Raw genomic sequence first — 21,914 nt, forward strand, 5'->3', positions numbered from 1 at the left:
TCTTAAAATCCATCTTAAATGTAACAGTATTATAAAACTCCTATCTTAAATGTAACAGTATTATAAAACTCCCTATCTTAAATGTAACAGTATTATAAAACTCCTAAATATGTGCTTGTTTTGAAAACAATTAGTACAATTTATTCAGAATTTTCCATATTTTCTTCATTGATGCAGGATACCATAATCCTTGTATCTTGATGTTTTGGCCAAAAAAATATATTTATATTTGGTTTTGAAATTCCAGTTATATAAAATTTATTCCAAATCATTGGCAATGTAAAATTCTTTAAATCCAGTAAAGAAAAAAGCTTTTAACTTGGAATTAAAATTTTTAAAATAGGCACCATGTGATATTTGTGACCTGTACACCATCTACATGGTTTCCACATTTTAACCTACTTTAGTGGGCTAAAATCAATATAGTACTTCCTTTCAAGTCATGCCTGGTAAAAGTTTACTTTTCCTTTGACAAGTTTATTGCGTTTCTGAAAAGTGTTTGCAGAACATGAATAAAAAAAAAGATAATTAAAAATTGTGACAAAGTTACCAACTTTGTACATTCCAAGTGTAACGGAATATTAACATGCATTTTTCATTTCATTATCTTTATTCACCTTAAATATCCAGTAATATTTACTGCTGAAGCAAAATCAATCCAACGAACATCGGCACCATGATAAGAGTGAATTTTCCAAGGACCCTTTACATCGTTATTGGGAAACGTAGTGTGTTTAAACTTCGGTCAAATCTGAAATCGATTTTGTCAAGTCATTGGGTATTTATTTTCACACAAGATCGTATGTAACATTATGCACATAGGAAAAATAATAGACCCCCGGCGCAATCTCTTTGAAAATTGTATTTTCCTTTTTTTAACAAGTCGAAACAAGTCTACAGATTATGTTTGCTCACATCCCATTGGAAGCAAAAACAATGTTTAGAACTAGTATATCGTATGTCCGGCTGTAATGGCGTGATCACATGTTAGTCACATGTTTCACGTATAACCGGAAATGATTAGAACTTAAGGACAAAAACAATTTTAATAAATAACTGGACTTCTGTTTCGTGTGAAATGTAACGCATAACGATAACGTCATTTTCTTACTTAATTATTACGAAGATCAAAACAAGAATGTAAATCATCCTTGATTTACCTGTTTGAACATCTCGCGAGAGTTCATATTTGCATATTGTTTTTAAGAATTCTATTACAACAAAGCAGATTACATCATCTAAAATTTGCGTTACGAAATCGGACACAAAAATCATGCCACTGTTCTTACATCTGCTACATAAATACTTATAGTTCTCGGCATTTTCTTCTCACTATTCTTATTGGTCGATGTTCTTTGTTATTTGTAAGCAAAAGTTACGAATTTGCCGGTGACGATTATCTATAAATCAGTCAGCGTTATGCTCTTCGGAAGCAAAAAGTAACGTGAGAAACGACACAAAAATACGGTTGTAGAATCTTTGAAATTCGTATATTTCAATTTTTTTCTTGGGAAGAGTAGCATACACTTACTTGTATGTTGATAAAAATAATGGCATCTTTAGATGTAGTTACAACTTTTCTTACAGTAATTCACATTTTATCACTTTTCTATAGTTATAGGAAACGGAGCCCAATTGCAAATTATGGTCCATATAAAGAAATTAACAGAGCTTATTGTATATTTGATTATTTTTGAACAATAGTTAAAGGTCACAATAGAAAATATCAAATTTTATATGACGAACATATGAAAAAAGTGATTTTTGATAATTGCTGAAAAGAAAATGGTTTAGTTAAAAAACATCAAAGCTGTGATTAAATACATATATTTTGAAATAATACACATCTCAAACCTATTTGAAATAATACACATCTACAGTTGCAAACTTCCCAGAGGTGCTATCCAGCACTTTGATTACAAGGTATTATCAGAGACCTAATACACACATCATATTAACATAGTCCTAGCTTTCAATAAAAATGGTCATTTAGGTTACCTGATTTATGTATTGTCCCTACAGTTTTAGGTTATGCACATTGTACTTTAATTTTATTTGTTCACCATATCCATTGGATAAAGCAAATATTAAAGGAGTAAGTTCAGTAAGGGCCAGTTTTTGCCTCAAATTTCAAGTTCATCTGAAGAAATACTTTGGACACTTTTTAAACCTTAAATGTCTATTTCAATTTATTCAATTGTTTTTTGTGAAAGATTGTAACTGATTCACTAATTAGAAACGCTCCGATTCAAGCTTAAATATGAAAAATTTATCAAATATGCCAAAAAATGTCACTATTCATATGTTTTTTGAAAAAAAATGAAACTGGGCACATCTGTGTTCATCCTTGACCTTTATATATGTTATGTAGTATCATTAAACACAACTTACATTTTACTATCAAGAATGAATTCAAATGCGGCCACTTTCATTTAGGATGGAAACCATCTAAAATTTAAATAAAATGCTAAAATTGTGAAGATTTCTGTAATTTACTTAATAATCCAAGTACCCAATATATATGCATTGTAATGCCAAAATAATGCCATATTTATGTAGCAGAGGCTTGAAGTTTACATTTAATCAATTTTGTAAAACTGCTATATTTTGGGGCCAAAAAGGGGTGTTTCTGAACCTACTCCTTTATACAACCTCAAAATATTTTTTTGCATCAAATATTGTTATGTGTTGGCAAAGGCATCGTCCTAAGACACATTTGGTTTTGAGATAATAACTTAAGCTTAAGTGATTGGAACTCTATGAAATTTTACAAAAGTTTCAATACTACAAAAGTAAGGTTTGGATTGATTTTTAGGGGTTATGGTATCAAAAGTTCAGGAAATAACGGCCAAAAGAAGCATTTTTTTAGTGCCTGGACAATAATTTGTTTGTAAGTGTATGAATCTCTCTATAATATTACCACAGGCACAAGGTTCCATATCACAAAGGCAAAGCTGGGATTGAGTTTCAGAGTAATTGCCCCAAATGATTCGGAATTAGGGGTCCAAAAGGGTCAAAAAGAAAGCATTTTCTAGTTTCCAGACAATAACTAGTGTGTAAGTGTATGGATCTCTCTGAATTTCTCCTGCAAGAGGAAAATTTCGATTTCCTATTTTCCATTGATTATTTCTGATTTCTACATAAAAAAGCAAAAAATGCTGATATGGCTTATTATTTTAAGTATTGTGCCAAAAGGCAGTGTTACGCAATAGCAAGAAATCTTCATTTGCATAGTATTGAGCAATAGCAAGAAATCCTCATTTGCATAGTATTGAGCAATATAGCAAGAAATCTTCATTTGCATAGTATTGAGCAATAGCAAGAAATCTTCATTTGCATAGTTTTGAGCAATATAGCAAGAAATCTTCATTTGCATAGTATTGAGCAATAGCAAGAAATCTTCATTTGCATAGTTTTGAGCAATATAGCAAGAAATCTTCATTTGCATAGTATTGAGTAATAGCAAGAAATCTTCATTTGCATAGTATTGTAATGTGCAGGGTGTACCACCCCCCCCCCCTGACATTTTTTTAATCTTTGGAAATCAACATTTCCATTTATTTTTCATTTTTGCCAATTTAAAAGTTCTTGTTGATAATGTTTGGCTAAGGCCCTTTGTTATGTTAAGATATTTAGTGATTTTTCTTGTTGCAAGCCAGGAAATAGTTTCAATGGAAATATTTCATAATTTGTTAACTTGTTCAGAAGTTCAAAGTTAGTCATGTTTGTTGTTTCTTTTCATAAATTTCAAAGGGCTTAAAATCGTATAAAAGTAAAAGAAGTACCATTTCCACGTTTAACTGCTGCTTTATTTTTGTAATAATTATCATTACATGTCTTAAATAAGAAGTAAATAGAATTTTATTGATTCTCAGCTGATCTAAATTGATGCCATGTAAACAAAGTCACATGACCGTCTAGACGTCTAGGAATTTGTCTGCTATGTATTTCCTTGATATTTTAGTATTTTTGCAAGATCTGTAAACCTGGAAACATGAAATTCAATTGACAATTTCCTATTATAATTATGTATCTAAATGATATGAGTGTTTTTTTTTTGCACTAACCCTGTTTACAATGTGATTACGCCATTTTTGTATCAAAGCGCTTTACCCCAAACCATGTTTTGCTTGCCCGATTAAAATTTACGAAATGTACGACGTTCTAACCTATAGTCCCGCTTTCCTTAAAGTCATAGCTAATAAAGCTCCACACCCGGGCTAGCTGCTAACTCTTAAGTAACTCCAAATTCATGAAAGTTCAGGCAATTGCCCAGCTCAACTTGTCCCACCATTTTTGTTTTCATTGTTCCGGTTGGCTAAAACATGTCACATGACATATAAATTTTATTATATAATGAGGGCCACTTTCATAATATGGCGAATAGCTGCCGTGGCGGGTAACTACAAATTCCAAAACTGACAACTGTAATAATTTTCGTAAAGAAATAACAACACAGCAGAGGTATGAATATTTATTGTAATTTAATACCATTTTGTACTCAGCACATCAACCCACAGAATTTAAATGGGAAAAGCACATCAACCCACAGAATTTAAATGGGAAATAAGGATAAAAACCGGTTGCCAGTTCCTACCTTTTCCAGTTGCCCCAGTGTGTTAATAAAGTAATCCTGCAGTTACTCCCCATCACATCGACCTTTTTAACCATAGATAATTAACAAGGGACCATATATTAGGATTTTACTAGGATAAACTATTACTTTCGGCCTGACATAATTAGATACATTGATGTGCCAACTGTTGGTATTTTGATGTTCCAGTCCCAATTTGGATGTGCCATCACAATCTTAAATATAGATTTTTCTTACCCTGATTTATCCATGCTTCATCCACCAGGCTTAGTCAAGAGTGACTTAGTTATATAAACAATGTTAGAAGAATATATCTTATTCCTGTATTATCTCCAGTAAATGGTAAATCAACTTACAATTTCCAAATGAGCAAAGACTGGTTTCCTCAACTAGAATTGGATCATTTTGTTCAGTAATCAGTTTAGTGCGGGTGCACTAAACTTCATAAGAGTAAGATTATACGTTTTGGGCAGTTGTCTTGTGGCTGGGCAGATATTTCTCTGTTACAGGCCGGCACAATTGGTCCATAATGACTGACCATCCAGACACATTGATATACACGTTTAAAAATTGGTTAATGCTGCAACCTTTACAGAAACTTACCAAAAATGATATAATTATATTGAAGCCTACCCCAGGTCCCTTACAGTATTGATCAATAGCAAGAAATTTTCATTTGCACAGTATTGGATCAGTAGAAAGAAATCTTCATTTGCATAGTATTGAGCAGTAGCAAGAAATCTTCATGTGCATAGCATTGAGCAATAGCAAAAAATCTTCAATTGCACAGTATTGTGTAATTGCAAGAAATCTTCAGCTGCACAGTATTGTGCAATCGCAAGAAATCTTCAATTGCACAGTATTGTGCAATAGCAAGAAATATTTAATTGCACAGTATTGCGCTATAGCAAGACATTTTCTTTTGCCCAGTATTACACACTATCACATTCCTGTGCAATAGCATAGTATTGCCCAATATCACAGTATTGCACAATAGTGAAAAATCTTCCATTGAAATTATGTACAAATTATTTAACCCATTTCAAATGTTTAGATCCCTACCTACATTTATTTTGTGTCAAAAACCTATATTATGTCAAAAATTTGATCACAATCCAAATTTAGACAGTATCAAGCTTAAATATTTTTTCAAAACTTGCACTTACTGTTCAGGGTTCACCCTCTAAGGTGGTATTAGGCCTGACAAAGCATTTTATTTAACATGATGAATTTGTAATCCTTTATGGATTGCTATGAAACTTGTGTGCATAAGCTAATCTTCAAGACCATGAAATAAATGTAAAGAAAAAGTTAGATTTTACATTTTAAATTCTGTATCTTACTGTTGAGTAGACTCACTTTTTAAGTGAACATTACACTTTAAACTGATTGCAACAATCACAGTCGAGACATAGGGTTACACAAAACTCCTTGATGTTGAGAAAACAAGATGTTAAATTTTGACACATTATTTTCTACCTTTGATATTGTATGGTATGCCCTTATTTATGTAATTTATATTTACAGGTTACTCTGTACAGCATAATGAGCTCTGATAGAAGACCAGATTCTGGTCAGGGTTTGTTGTTATACCTGAGGTTTATATTTACAGGTTACTCTCTACAGCATGATGAGCTCTGATAGAAGACCAGATTCTGGTCAGGGTTTGTTGTTATACCTGAGAGATCTTGTCCAGAAAGTTATTCCTGCTGATCATCTAAACATTAGGGGTAAAGTACAATTCGTCTCAACAAACTTGCATATATAGATATAGGAAGATGTGGTGTGAGTGCCAATGAGACAACTCTCCATCCAAACAACAATTCAAAAATTAAACCATTATAGGTTAAAGTACGGCCTTCAACACGGAGCCTTGGCTCACACCGAACAACAAGCTAAAAAGGGCCCCAAAATAACTAGTGTAAAACCATTCAAACGGGAAAACCAACGGTCTAATCTATATATCATGCATGCATGAATTGATAAAAAGTATGAATTTGTATCAAACTAGGCAAAAGGTAACAAGCTGTTATACACTTATGCAATTTTTATGGCCCCGCAACAAAGTTGTTGGTGCCATATAGTTTTACTCTTGCCCATTTCCGAAATTCTAAAATTCTGTAATTCTGTCATTCCGTAATTCCGCAGCAAACCATAACAAACCATTATATGGAGTTTTTTTCTAAACCCCTTCAGATATTTGGCTGATTTTTGGTATGTGAGTTCACAATGATTAGTTACAGATCAAGTTTAACACTTTCAGTAGGGAATTGTTTTTTTTTGGCCCGTTCGTATAGCCGGCGATTTATTAGCAGGAGCAGTTTGGTGGCCGGGATTAATTTGACATGTGCTTGTAAAAGTGTCATCTCGGAACTTCAAATGACAATTACCGCTATTTGAGATCGATTTTCGCTAAAATATTTTAAGATTGAGTCTTACCCTACTCATACTACTTGTTGTGAGTTGTGGTGTGGTAAGAGCGATATAAAGAGGAAGCAATATCAACAGTTTAGCCCTATGAGGAACAAGGTTTTTTTTTATAACTGAATGTTTACAAATACATGTCTGCGAAGGAGAGTTTCTTCTGACCGTTCCACTTCGGAGATATTAACTTACGATGTTTCTTTTTGTTACAAAGAATAAAATGAAATGTCTAACACCATAACTGATTGGGAAGACGATAAACGACAGACAACACGAGAAGTACAAGTCAATAAATTCAAAATTGTCTGGTACTAACAACATAGCTATAACACTAACAGTAATTTTTAACAGAATGGAACACTCTGGTAGACAGAGGTGCTTTCCACAATCTAGACGGCCATATTTTGTTGTCTACGTGTGTCTTGTTGATTATTTTTCACTCTCATGTGACAAACATGGCACCAACTTTTATTTCCAAAGGAACCTGGCAAGTGTCTCTGTGTTAGACGGTCATCAACCAGGATAAGTGATGGACGCCCTTTATGAACTGAACCTATCAGTCCTGCTGCTACTGCCTTAGAAAACTTCAAAAAGGTTGTTGGTCTCTTACCAGGGCCTGCTTGATGATGAGGAGAGAGCAGAAAAAGCCTAAAGGCATTAAATTTCAACATTTCAATCATTGTAAAGAAAATCCTTTTAGGCCTTTAAGGCCATTTCAGTGTTTTGTTTTGGAAAACATAGTACTGGATGTACTGGTCAGCCCTATCAACCCCTCCCATGTATTGTGAGTAATCAGAGATCATCTGTGGACATGGTATCTCTTGTCTTTGAAAAATACCATCTGCTTGTTGCACATTTCTCTGCACTGCACCAACTGAGAAATCATGTATACTTGAAATTAAGTTTACATCTTTTTTGTCCTTCCATACAACAGCAGCCACTGCATCCTTCTGTCTAAACTGCATGTCCCCACGATTATTTACACCTTCAGGATTTTTCTTCATTATTTAGAAAGCTCTCTCCTATTTATTTGTACAGTACCACATGCAGCAGTGTTAACGTGTTGAAACAAGTCTGTAAATAAGGTGGGAGAAGTGAAGTAATTGTCCATATGAATATGGTACCTTTGCCCTATAACATTTGCCTTTTCAATACAATTTTTGACTACACAGTTTGCCAGACCATGAGCTGCACCTTTTATCCTCACTGTATACCTGACAGAAGGAAACATATCCTGTATTAGCTTCTGCTATCACCCACATTTTTATTCCCCATTTGGTAGGCTTGGCTGGCATATACTGCTTAAAAGACAGTCGTCCTTTAAATAGAACCATCACCTCATCAATTGATAGTTGCCTTTTAGGGATGTACTGGTTAACCATAGAATCTGTGAACATATTCATTAACGATTCAATTTTTGTCGAACCTGCAACTTTTGTTGCAGAAAGCTCCACATAGGGATAGTGATCCAGCGGCGGCGGCGGTGTTAGCTCACTTCTTAAAAGGTTTATATTTTAGAAGGTGAAAGACCTGGATGCTTCATACTTTTTATATAAATGCCTCATGTTATGAAGTTTCCGTAAGTCACATGTCCAATGTCCTTGACCTCATTTTCATGGTTCAGTGAACACTTGAAAAAAAGTTCAGAATTTCTGTAATGTTGAATTCTCTCTTATTATAAGTAATAGGATAACTATATTTGGTATGTGCGTACCTTTCAAGGTCCTCATGCCCGTCAGACAGTTTTCACTTGACCTCGACCTCATTTCATGGATCAGTGAACAAGGTTAAGTTTTGGTGGTCAAGTCCATATCTCAGATACTATAAGCAATAGGGCTAGTATATGGAAGGACTGTAAGGTGTACATGTCCAACTGGCAGGTGTCACCTGACCTTGACCTCATTGTCATGGTTCAGTGGTTATAGTTAAGTTTTTGTGTTTTGGTCTGTTTTTCTCATGCTTTATGCAATAGGTCTGCTATATTTGTTGTATGGAATGATTGTAAGGTGTACATGTCTAGCGGGTAGATGTCATCTGACCTTGTACCTCATTTTTATGGTTCAGTGGTCAAAGTTATTTTTTTAAGTTTTGGTCTTTATCTTATATTATATGCCAACGGTCAACTATATTTGGTGTACTGAAATAAATTATGATCTAAATGTCAGTTCTGCAGGTTTTATTTGACCATGACCTCAATTTCACGGATCCTTGCACAGTGTTAAGTTTTTGTGTTTTGGTCTATTTTTCTTAACCTTTAAGTAAAAGGTCAACTATATTTGTTGTATGGAAGCATTGTTAGCTGTACATGCCAGCCTGGCATGGTTCAGCTGACCTTGACCACATTTTCATGGTTCGTTGGTCTTTGTTTAGCTATCTTGGTTAATGTTAAGTTGATGTGACAGTTGTAATAAAGCTTTATTTACATCTTCTGACATCAGACTCAGACTTCTCTTGAACTGAATTTTAATGTGCGTATTGTTATGCTTTTACTTTTCTACACTGGTTAGAGGTATAGGGAGAGGGTTGAGATCTCACAAACATGTTTAACCCCGCCGCATTTTTGGGCCTGTCCCAAGTCAGGAGCCTCTGGCCTTTGTTAGTCTTGTATTATTTAAATTTTAGTTTCTTGTGTACAATTTTGAAATTAGTATGGCGTTCACTGAACTAGTATATATTTGTTTAGGGGCCAGCTGAAGGACGCCTCCGGGTGCGGGAATTTCTCGCTACATTGAAGACCTGTTGGTGACCTTCTGCTGTTGTGTTTTTTTTTTTATTTTGGTCGGGTTGTTGTCTCTTTGACACATTCCCCATTTCCATTCTCAATTTTATTTTTTACAGAGTTTCTCTTTAGTGCCGTGTGGAGGCAGTAGAGTGCCTCCCCTTGCTTCAGGTTTATGCTCTTATAATATACTAGATTATGGAGTGTGTGTCCGAGCGAGAACTGCTCTAGTTCATTACTTTAGGAATGTTTATCAAAAAGTAGTATTTCAATATTCAGCCCCATTCTACTAATTGGTCAGCCATCAGTCCTACCCTGATATACACTATCCTTTTCGGGTAGTTAATACTGATAGCGTTTGACATTTTCAGCCGAACAAATTTATCACTTTTACTTAACTTAATTATTGTATGCTAGTTCATATTCTGGACGCCAATCTTTGCTCCTTTATTATGTAATTCATTGATAAAACAATTATGAAGCTAAGAAACGGAAAAATACTAAATACTAAACTTGTTCAAAGGGTATCTACACGTCTCAATCTTCAAAATCGTTTATCTAAAAATACTACCATCGCTAACATTTTTAACAATAAAAATTGTGGTTACCCTTCTATCGATGTCATGCCAAAAAATGACTTACATGTCCCCGTCTGTTGGCATGACACGGGTTATGTTCTTCCCATATATGTTATGATGGTATGATACAAAACCCCTTACGGGAAGGATTGTGCCTGATGTTCATATGATGAAATCATAATCTTTCAGTCAGTTTAATTGAAGTCTGGAGCTGGCATGTCAGTTAACTGCTAGTAGTCTGTTGTTATTTATGTATTATTGTCATTTTGTTTATTTTCTTTGGTTACATCTTCTGACATCAGACTCGGACTTCTCTTGAACTGAATTTTAATGTGCGTATTGTTATGCTTTTACTTTTCTACACTGGTTAGAGGTATAGGGGGAGGGTTGAGATCTCACAAACATGTTTAACCTGCTGCATTTTTGCGCCTGTCCCAAGTCAGGAGCCTCTGGCCTTTGTTAGTCTTGTATTATTTAAATTTTAGTTTCTTGTGTACAATTTGGAAATTAGTATGGCGTTCATTTTCACTGAACTAGTATATATTTGTTAAGGGGACAGCTGAAGGACGCCTCTGGGTGCGGGAATTTCTCGCTACATTGAAGACCTGTTGGTGACCTTCTGCTGTTGTGTTTTTTTTTTTATTTTGGTCGGGTTGTTGTCTCTTTGACACATTCCCCATTTCCATTCTCAATTTTATTTATTCTTAGGACTATCAACATAATATCAATGATTAGTAAAGAAGGGGAGACATTTCAGTGTGTGCACTCTTGTGTATAATTTAGAATAATTGGGATCCCCTGGCTGTGGGCTTGCTCACTATTTGAAAAATGGATGTACCGCATAATTTGCATATAGTGATCCCTTTTCATGACTTTACTGAAGTACAGGGTCTCCAGCATAACATCTGTGGTCCAGTAGGATTTTATATCCGGTTTTACATTGATACCCATCAAGAAACATTAACCTAGAAAATCTTCATTTCTTCAATAGTTGGCGTAACCCATGGGGATTTATTTTCATCAGGATGATTTCGAATTTGTTTATTAGCACACCGTCTGTCTCCTGTATAATGAATTGCAAAATGGCATCGGTAAACAGCAATGAGAAAAAATCAACAGGATCTCTATCTGGATCTAAAACTGTGGGAGGACCAGTATTTCCACGTGGTAAAAATATATGTGGTAATCCCCTCTCATAATAATAAAATTTTCATGGTACCCATCATCTTCAGCAGGATGGTCACCAGCCTCATCAACAAGGGGTTCATTTTCATTAAAAAATTCATTTTCACTATCAACAACATCTAATTCACCTATCCCAATTTGTTCAAGCCTATCATTGTACTGCTGCTGCATCAACTTCATTTGGCGAAAATCCTTCAATCTCTTCATCCGAAGATTCAGACATTTTGTTTTATTTTCACCCAGATGACAATACTACGTTTTTCACTACAATTTTACTATAGAACCGCCTTTTAGCCTAGACAAATTTGTTTGGCTGCACAAAAATATGGATTTTCTTATTTGAGAGAACACCTGCAGGTCATGTGAAAGTTATTTGTCGGCAATAATCGTAAACTTCCGATCATCAACAGAGCGTAAATCAACAACATGCATTACTGGCTTATCTTTTTTATTAAACAGTCCTAAGTAAATATTCTTAATTTTTAAAACAGCGACACATAAATGGTTTAATATTTTGTGTGTAAGGTAATGAACTTTTATTTTTTAAAGCTTCACATGGACTACACATGTCAACAAAATTGAAAAAAGTGGCGGCATTTATCATGAACGCAAATCAAAAGCACGAAGAAATGACATAACTATGTCTTTTATTGTTTAAATTTATACATAATATTAAAAATTGAAACCTGTTAACACATTGCGGTACCGTAATAACATATGCTTTACAGCTTTATTTAATTGATCTGATATTAAAACTGAAAGTAGGTCAGAGCATTTTTCGTTGTCCATGATGCATTCAGGCATCTCGTGGTCGTAGCACGGTGATGCATTCAGGCTTCATACGGCAGTACCCCTTGAATAGTTTAAGTTTCCTTCCACTCCATTTTTATGCCCCACCTACATTAGTAGAGGGGCATTATGTTTTCTGGTCTGTGCGTCCGTCTGTCTGTTCGTTCTTCAGTACCACTTCAGGTTAAAGTTTTTGGTCAAGGTAGTTTTTGATAAACCTGAAGTCCAATCAACTTGAATTTTAGTACACTTGTTGCTAATTATGATATGATCTTTCTAATTTTAAAGCCAAATTAGACTTTTGACCCAATTTCACGGTCCATTGAACATGGAAAATGAATGTGCGAGTGGGGCATCTGTGTACTTTGAACACATTCTTGTTTTTTTTTAATTGTTGGAAATCACAGTTATACAGACTTTTTTTCTATACGCCTCCAGATTCTTATATGTGAGACTACCATCATGTTTGAGTTCACATGTGTTATTGAAAATGCAGATTTTTCAAATTTTTGAGACAGGGCCGTGTCGCTTTGACACACTGAGTTTAGTTTAAGAAAAATAGTGGCACACAAAAACTTTTTATTTATTTAGAAAGAATCTAGATTTAATTTTTTTTTTTATTCATTAGGGTTTCTTGCAATCCTAAGCTCACAAGAATAATATTGTGGTTGCCTTTAGAGTTTTTAATTCAGAAATAACTTTTAAGTATTTAAAAATTCATAATTGTAGGTTTGATACAATTGAGAAATGAGATGGCATATTTTTTAAGTGATCAAGTATCGAAATCCACAACAAATGATGGTCAGGCTTCATATCACATTGGCAGGTTACCAGATCCTATCAACAACCAACGAGCATGTCTGAAATGTGCTCAACTAACAAACTGTTGTATTTATCAAAAGTAAGTAAATACTTACTGTCATTGACTGTTAAAGCTTTTCCAAAAATGTTTTAAATTCTTAACCGAACAAAATTGGTCAATGTTTGCCATAAAACTTCCCAAATTGGAAATTAAAAAGTAATATAACAAAAATTACAGATTTCCATTGAAAATTCAAAATGGAAAGTCCCTAATCAAATGGCAAAATCAAAATCTCAAATGCATCAAACAAATGGATCACAACTGTCATATTCCTGACTTAGTACAGTCATCTTCTTATGTAGAAAATGGTGAATAAAACCTGGTTTTGTAGCTAGCTAAACCTTTCACTTGTATGACATTTGCATCAAATTCCATTATAATGAACAAAACCAACAGCATAATAAGTAAATGTGTCAAAAATCACTATAAAAGCAAACAAATAAGTTTATATTACTTTTATAATTTGTTGTGATGCTGTACTTATTTTGATTGTTTGATGTTTATCTTTTGTTTGGTCAGTTTTAGACTGTAATGTAATAGAGAAAGGTGTGATTCAATTAACCAACACCACTGATACCTCCTTTGACCTGATAATTAAAACCTGCCTCATGCAAGTTTCTATCCTATATTCCAACTTTTGCTAAAATATGTGTCATTGAACAAAATCCTTAAAGTCACACATAATGATTTGTTAATAATTTTGAGTATCTATGTTTGAATGAAACATAACCATAAGTGAACTTATTTTATAGAAACTAGCTACAGTTTCATGGAAGTGTAACTATAATAAAAATATTATTGTTACATCAGAGACTAATCATGGTTATTGCCGGAATACAGGGTTGGTTAAGGATCCAATTAATTATGAATGTAACGATTATAATTGAGTCTACATTGTTACATTAATGCACTTCATAATTGACTTGAATTTGTATGTTTTATTAGGGTTTTAAGCTATTGAACCATTTTGGATATATATGGAAATCAAAGGTGAACATAAAATCAGTAATGGATGGTAATGAAATCATATTACAACCTCACACTTGCTTCGAACAAAAAAATTGGACAAAAATATAAACATCCCATTAAGGATTTTTATATACAAATCCTTGATCACAAGAGTAAAAAATATTTTCAGCTGAAACGAGACAGACATTGAAAGTTTCTTTAACTTAAAAAAAGTATAGTACAGAATGGAATACAGATGTGCATATTACTGCATCACTTGTTTGTGATTGCTGCTTGGTTTCACCAAGATTTGTTGAACTCAAAAATGCTCACAAAAACAACATATTGAATTTGTAGAAACTAATAATGCAAATAAAAAATTTAAAAATTGTATGCAAGTTTTCAAGTTTTATTTTATTACTAGTCCAAGCGTATGTTGAAGTGAATTAATGTAATGCAATGTAACCGTAGACTCAATAATTATTGTTACATTTGTAATTAACTGGATCTGTACCCAGCAATTAGTCTCCAATGTAACAATAATATTTTTTATTGTTACATTTCCATGTAACCTAAGCCAGTGTCTATTTTATATGTATACATCACTAATTTGGCTCTTTGGGAATCTCAGCCTACAAGGCTATGATGAAGCCTATAAGGAAGCATAGTAGTGTTAATGTTGACTTGGTGTTGGAATGAATTTGTATGAAACTTGACATTTGAACCCCAGACATTCTTGGGGGATGAGGAAAATTTTTGAAACTAACAGTGATAAAATTTCACATATGTCCAAAAACAGATGATAACAGCTGTGTCCTGAAGGATTTGGGAAGTAACCTTCAATCAAGCCATACAATAGAAGGAAAGCTAAGAATAATCACATAATTAATAATAACACTTTATTAAAATGATTAGTCAAACAATATTATACAGAAACTGAAATTTTACCTAACTTTAATACTTTGATACAATCACCACCCTAATGTTTTTATCAAGTGATCTAGTAGCTACCCCAGTTCTAAAATTAAAGCTATGACTATTATAATGACTTCAGTTGAAGCCACATATAACCAATACATTTTAGTTGAGCCTAAAAGTTGCAGAAAGCTCGACATAAGGATAATGATTCGGAGACTGCAGCGAGAGGTGTCTTCTTAAAAGCTTTATATTTGGAAGTCTGTCTGGAAGCTTAATACTTTGCATACAGATGCCTTTTGTTACAATGTCCCTGTCTGTCATAATTCCATTATCCTTGACCTCAATTTCATGGTTCAATGACTACTTGGAAAAAAAAGTTAAGATTTTTTGTAATGTTAAGTCCATATCTCAGATACCATAAGCAATAGGTCTACTATATTCTGTGTATGACAGGACTAAGGTGTACAAGTCTAACTGGCATGTGTCATCTGACCTTGACCTCATTTTCTTGGTTCAGTCGTCAAAGTTAAGTTTTTTAGTTTTGGTCTTTTTTTCTAATACTATATGCAATAATAGGTCAACTATATTTGGTGTATGTAAATATTTTATGATCAATATGTCAGTTACGCAGCTTTTATTTGACCTTGACCTCATTTTCATGCTTCATTGCTCAGTGATGGGTTTTTATACGAACGCAAAAATTGAAAAAATTTTGGTCGTATAATGGTATCACATTGTTGTTGTCGTCGTCGTCCGACATATGGTTCTGGTAATCTAACTTTAGTAAAAGTAATTCAAAGAAATCTATGAAATTTTAACACAAGGTTTATGACCACAAAAGGAAGGGTTGGATTGATATTGGGAGTTTTGGTCCCAACGAATAAGGGGCCAAAAGGATTTCATCCAAAAATGAATCATTAGGGTTCTTTGATATGCCAAATCTAACTGTGTATTCAAATTCTTAATTTTTGGTCCTGTTTTTAAATTGGTCTACATTAAGGTCCAAAGGGTTCAAAATTAAACTTAGATTGATTTTAACTAAAAATGAATTCTTGGGGTTCTTTAATATGCTGAATCTAAGCATGTAATTAGATTTTTGATTATGGGCCCAGTTTTCAAGTTGGTCCAAATCAGGGTCCAAAATTATTATATAAAGTATTGTGCAATAGCAAGAAATTTTCAATTGCACAGTATTCCGCAATAGCAAGAAATCTTCAATTGCACAGTATTGTGCAATAGCAAGAAATCTTCAATAACACAGTATTGCACAATAGCAAGAAATCTTCAATTACACAATATTGCGCAATAACAAGAAATATTCAATAGCACAGTATCACAGTGTAGATACTATTCTGTACGCTATCTGGAAGTCACGATTTTCGAAGCGAGGATTTCAATCTGGATAGCAAAACGGTTTTGTTTTGGTGCTTTTTCTCATCAATATTTTACTCCTATATCTATAAAGTGCTTTAATTGCACATCTAAATTGTATGTATAGCATCATAAATATGAGTAACTGTAACAAAAACATGCAGTAGAATACAAAATATACGTGTGCATCACACCAACTTCATAGAAAAAAGTGAAATCGATACACAATTTTGCTCTCGTAGTACAAAACAAATAATCTTTTATTGCAAATATTTGCATCAATTCACAGTTAAATATATACTGTTTCAATATTCTTACCGTATTTAAGTAGAATGTATGTATTTCAAATAAAGAATATGCTTTCCTTGAGGATCCCAAAATAAATTACTGTACGATCAGTCTAAAAGTGACTGTATTCTAGAAGCGATTTCAGATTTTTTTGTCTGTATGACCAGTCCTGATTTTGAAGAAAAAAACCAACGGCAATTTGAAGGTATATACGTGTCTTTGTGATATTATGATTGTGTCCATGGAACTATAACGTGTAATTTCTTTCATCAGACAATACAAATATATTTCCGATGATTTTTGTAGATGGCAAACTATTTATATTTTTGTTCCGTCAGTCTTATCTAAAATCAAATGCCTAAAAAGCAATACATGATTCGCTTGTGGACTTTGTATCAGTGTGTCGTTGCAGTAATCTGTTTAACTATTACATTTTTAAAGACTATTTATACCGTCTGCCGTTGACCAATTGGTGATAACATACATCAAGCTTGTCTCTTTTAAAATGACAACAAATAGATAGAGAAAGCTTTGTGTATGGAGGAAAGAATTAACGAAATTATACCCCCCCCCCCACTTCTATAGTCTATGTTTTGGAAAAAAATAAACCACCAAAAAACTAAATTATAGGTACACAGGGGCATGAGGAAGTTTCATTAAGTTATGACAAGTGTCTGAAGGAAGTTGTGGATATAAAATAGGTACGCCCAATCAGGATAAGGTTATGACAAAGTCCGTATTTTAGATATAGAAACATCAAAAATATGTTTACCAAAATTCGAAATAGAAGGTCCATAATACATTAATTTTAGAAAAGTTTTACAATTGGTTTTGGAAGTCACAGTTGGAAATACCTGATGGGTGCCCCCATATAATGCAATGTTTAAGTCCGTATCTTATATAAAGAAACCCCATAAAAGATTTTTAATCAAATTCGAAATACATTCCTTTTAAGCTCACTGGGCCCGAAGGGCCTAGTGAGCTTTTCCCATAACTTGGCGTCCGTCGTCCGTTGTCCGTCGTTGTTAACTTTTACAAAAATCTTCTCCTCTGAAACTACTGAACCAATTCAAACCAAACTTCATCTGATTGATTCCTAGGGTATCTAGAATAAAGTTTGTGTTTTAATTCCCATTTCATCAAAAAACATGGCCGCCATGGCTAAAAATAGAACATAGGGGTAAAATGCAGTTTTTGGCTTATAACTCAAAAACCAAAGCATTTAGAGCAAATCTGACATGGGGTAAAATTGTTGATCAGGTCAAGATCTATCTGCCCTGAAATTTTCAGATGAATCAGTCACCCCATTGTTGGGTTGCTGCCCCTAAATTGGTAATTTTAAGGAAATTTTACTGTTATTGGTTATTACTTTGAATATTATTATAGATGGAGATAAACTGTAGTCAGCAATAATGTTCAGCAAAGTAAGATTTACAAATAAGTCAACAGAACCAAAATGGTCAGTTGACCCCTTTAGGAGTTATTGCCCTTTATAGTCAATTTTTAACCATTTTTCGTAAATCTCCATGATCTTTTACAAAAATCTTCTCCTCTGAAACTACCCAGCCAAATTAATCCAAACTTGGCCACAATCATCTTTAGAGTATCTAGAATTAAGTTTGTGTTTTAATTCCCATTTCATCAAAAAACATGGCTGCCATGGCTAAAAATAGAACATAGGGGTAAAATGCAGTTTTTGGTTATAACTCAAAAACTAAAGCATTTAGAGCAAATCTGACAAGGGGTAAAATTGTTTATCTGATCAAGATCTATCTCCCCTGAAATTTTAAGATGAATGGGACAACCCGTTGTTTGGTTGCTGCCCCTGAATTGGTAATTTTAAGGAAATTTTGCTGTTTTGGGATATTATCTTTAATATTATTATGGATAGAGATAAACTGTAAACAGCAAAAATGTTTAGCAAAGTAAGATTTACAAATAAGTTAACAGGACTAAAATGGTCAGTTGACCCCTTTAGGAGTTATTGCCCTTTATTGTCAATTTTTAACCATTTTTCGTAAATTTCCATGATCTTTTACAAAAATCTTCTCCTCTGAAACTACTGGGCCAAATTTTACCAAACATAGCCAGAATCTTTATAAGCCTATGTAGTTTAAAAATTGTGTTTTGTGACCGGGCAAACCAACCAAGATGACCCCTTTGGCTAAAAATAGAACATAGGGGGTAAAATGCAGTTTTTGGCTAATAACTCAAAAACCAAAGCATTTAGAGCAAATCTGACATGGGGTAAAATTGTTAACCTGGTCTAGATCTATCTGCCCTGACCTTTTAAATGAATCAGACAACTCGTTGTTAGGTTGCTGCTCCTAAATTGGTAATTTTAAGGAAATTTTGCTGTTTTGGGTTGTTATCTTGAATATTATTATAGATAGAGATAAACTGTAATAATGTACAGCAATTTAAGACTCAAAAATAAGTCAGAATGACCAAAATGGTCAATTGACCCCCTAAAAAGTTATTGTCCTTTATAATCAATTTTTAACAATTTTCCACTGAAACTACACGGACAAGTTCATTATAGATAGAGATAATTGTAAGCAGCAAGAATGTTCAGTAAAGTCAGATGTACAAACACATCACAATCACCTAAACACAATTTTGTCATGAACTGTCTGCTTCCTTTATTTAAATCTCATATACCAAGGTGAGCGACACAGGCTCTTTAGAGCCTCTAGTTTTATATAAATCAGGCCATTATTTTCTAGTTTGAATTGTTTTACATTGTCATTTCGGGGCCTTTTATAGCTGACTATGTGGTATTGGCTTTGCTCATTGTTGGATGCCGTACGATGACCTATATGTTTGTGTCATTTTGGTCTCTTGTGGACGGTTGTCTCTTTCGCAATCATACCGCATCTTCTTTTTTATATTATCATTTATGATAAGGAATCCGAGAAAAAATAAGTAGTAGTTATACCAGTGACGGATTCAAGAAAATTGGGATCCGGCAGTTTGAAACTCTTGTTTAACTTTCAATGCATTTGTACAGGAACGTGTATTTGGAATCCTCTTTTCTTCTGGATTGGACCCCCTCTTCATTTAAAAATGTCTGGAAATCCCATTGTATATTAAGTGGTTCATGAGGAGATGCGCTAACAAAACCGGCGAAACATGTTGTACCGGTCCAACAGACGAACGGAAAGACAGACTTTATTAACAATATAAACCAACGCCTAACAAAGTGGTGTACAATTGAGTGTGAAAGAGACAGATCTACATCCAAAACAAAGTGAAGATACTGTGATCAATTATAGGCTACAGTACGGCCTCGAATGTTTGTAAATACATGCATTTTTATATAACAATTAAATCTGTGTGATTGTACAATTTTAGGTATAACGGAGGACATTTATAAAACTTAAATAAACAAACAAAACTTCCTCTTGTTTCAGCAACATTCAAACTTCCTTATACTTAATGTAGTAAGTCGAGTACACCCTACCAAGCTAAAACATGTTTGATAAGTTTTCAGGATGTGAATTTATTAAAACATATTTGTGTTATTTAGAAAAATGCCATCTTATAATGTATCGTAAATAACTTTGAAATCACCACTAGAATACAGTGAAATAAAGACTGATCATACAGTTTCAAAATATACAAGCGAGATTGATCGTACAGTGAGAAATTCAAACAAGTATAATTTTCTTATTTCTGGCTTTAAAGATCTGGCTGAAAATCTTACCACCACTTAAAATATACTTTATTTAGTTAATTAAGTCTTGTTTTACGTTAATTTGTACAGTAAGGGTGCAAAAAGATTGTTTTTAGGTTCTCTGACTGATTTTCCTTAGTGATGCACTTGAAAATCTCTTGATTAAGGTAAAGATACAAATAATGAATGTGTTAAATTTAATCATAAACCATTTGTGAATATCGGTGTCAGCTGAATTAATCATTAAGCAATGTACAGATGAACATCGTTTCGTTTAATATAGTATATCCAACAAATTTAAAATGTGATCCAAAAAGTTCTCACTTCGAAAATCGCGACTTCCGGATAGCATACAGAATAGTATCTACACTGTGAGTATTGTCCTGTTTTCAAATTGGTCTACATTAATGTCCAAAGGGTCAAAGATTAAACTTTTTTTGATTGCATCAAAAATTAAATATATGGGGTTCTTCAATATGATGAATCTAACCATGTATTTAGATTTTTAACCGGATTTTTGTGACAAAAATGTCGGTTATTGATTTGGGGATTCTCGGCGGTAGGGTGGCCGGTTGGGCGGTCAGGCATGCGGCAACCAAATGTCCGTGCATTAACTCATGAACGGTTCAACCAAAGCTTTTAAAATTTTAATATGTTGTTACTGACAACTAAATGAAGGTCAAGTTTAATAATGGCGATTTTGACTTTTACTGTTCAGGAGTTAGGGTTCTTGAAAGATTGAAAAATGGAGTTTCCAGTCGTGTCCGTGCATTTACGCATGAACTGTTCTACCAAAGCTTTTCAAATTTTAATATGTTGCTACTGATGACAAAATAGAGGTCAAGTTCAATAATGACGATTTTGACCTTTACCGTTCAGGAGTTATGGTTCTTGAAAGATTGAAAAATGGTGTTTCCAGTCGTGTCCGTGCATTTTCTCATGAACCATTCAACCAAAGCTTTTCAAATTTTAATATGTTGTTACTGATGACAAAATAGAGGTCAAGTTCAATAATGACGATTTTGACTTTTACCATTCAGGAGTTATGGTTCTTGAAAGATCATAACATGGTGTTTCCATTCATATGGTTGCATTTACTGAGACGAAACATTCAATCTAAGCTTTTCAAATTTTAATATGTTGATACTGATGACAAAATGGAGGTCAAATTTGATAGTGATGATTTTCACTTTCACTAATCATCAGTAATGGTTCTTGTGATATTGCCAGGACACAAATAAATATTAATAAATACAGTTTGCTGTCGTTGTGACAGCCCCTTGTTAATATTTGGGCCAGTTTATCAAATTGGTCCACATTGAGGTCTAAAGGGTCTAAAATTGAACATTATTTGATTTCTTTGGGGTTCTATGATATGCTGAATCAAACCATGTATTTAGATTTTGGATATTGGACCATAATAGGTAAATGTCCAATTTCAAATTTTTAAGTTTAAGTTCTTAGACCACATTCATTCTGTGTCAGAAACATATGTTGTGTCAACTATTTAATCACAATCCAAATTTAGAGCTGTATCAAGCTTAAATGTTGTGTCCATACTT

The 21,914-nt window shown here is 33.6% G+C and overlaps 1 protein-coding gene across 7 annotated transcripts in view; it reads left to right on the forward strand.

Annotated features, from left to right (window-relative positions):
* Nucleotides 1–21,914, forward strand: part of LOC134681043 (DNA replication ATP-dependent helicase/nuclease DNA2-like) — a 194,399-nt gene that overhangs the window by 91,543 nt on the left and 80,942 nt on the right. For all 7 annotated transcript variants that reach the window (XM_063540428.1, XM_063540430.1, XM_063540433.1 and 4 more), the window contains 2 exons: nucleotides 6,207–6,324; nucleotides 13,019–13,190. In XM_063540428.1, coding sequence (XP_063396498.1) covers nucleotides 6,207–6,324; nucleotides 13,019–13,190 — 290 coding nt within the window. The remainder of the gene's footprint in view (nucleotides 1–6,206; nucleotides 6,325–13,018; nucleotides 13,191–21,914) is intronic.

Source organism: Mytilus trossulus, chromosome 8, assembly GCF_036588685.1.
Source record: "Mytilus trossulus isolate FHL-02 chromosome 8, PNRI_Mtr1.1.1.hap1, whole genome shotgun sequence".
NCBI classification, from domain to species: Eukaryota; Metazoa; Mollusca; class Bivalvia; order Mytilida; family Mytilidae; genus Mytilus; species Mytilus trossulus.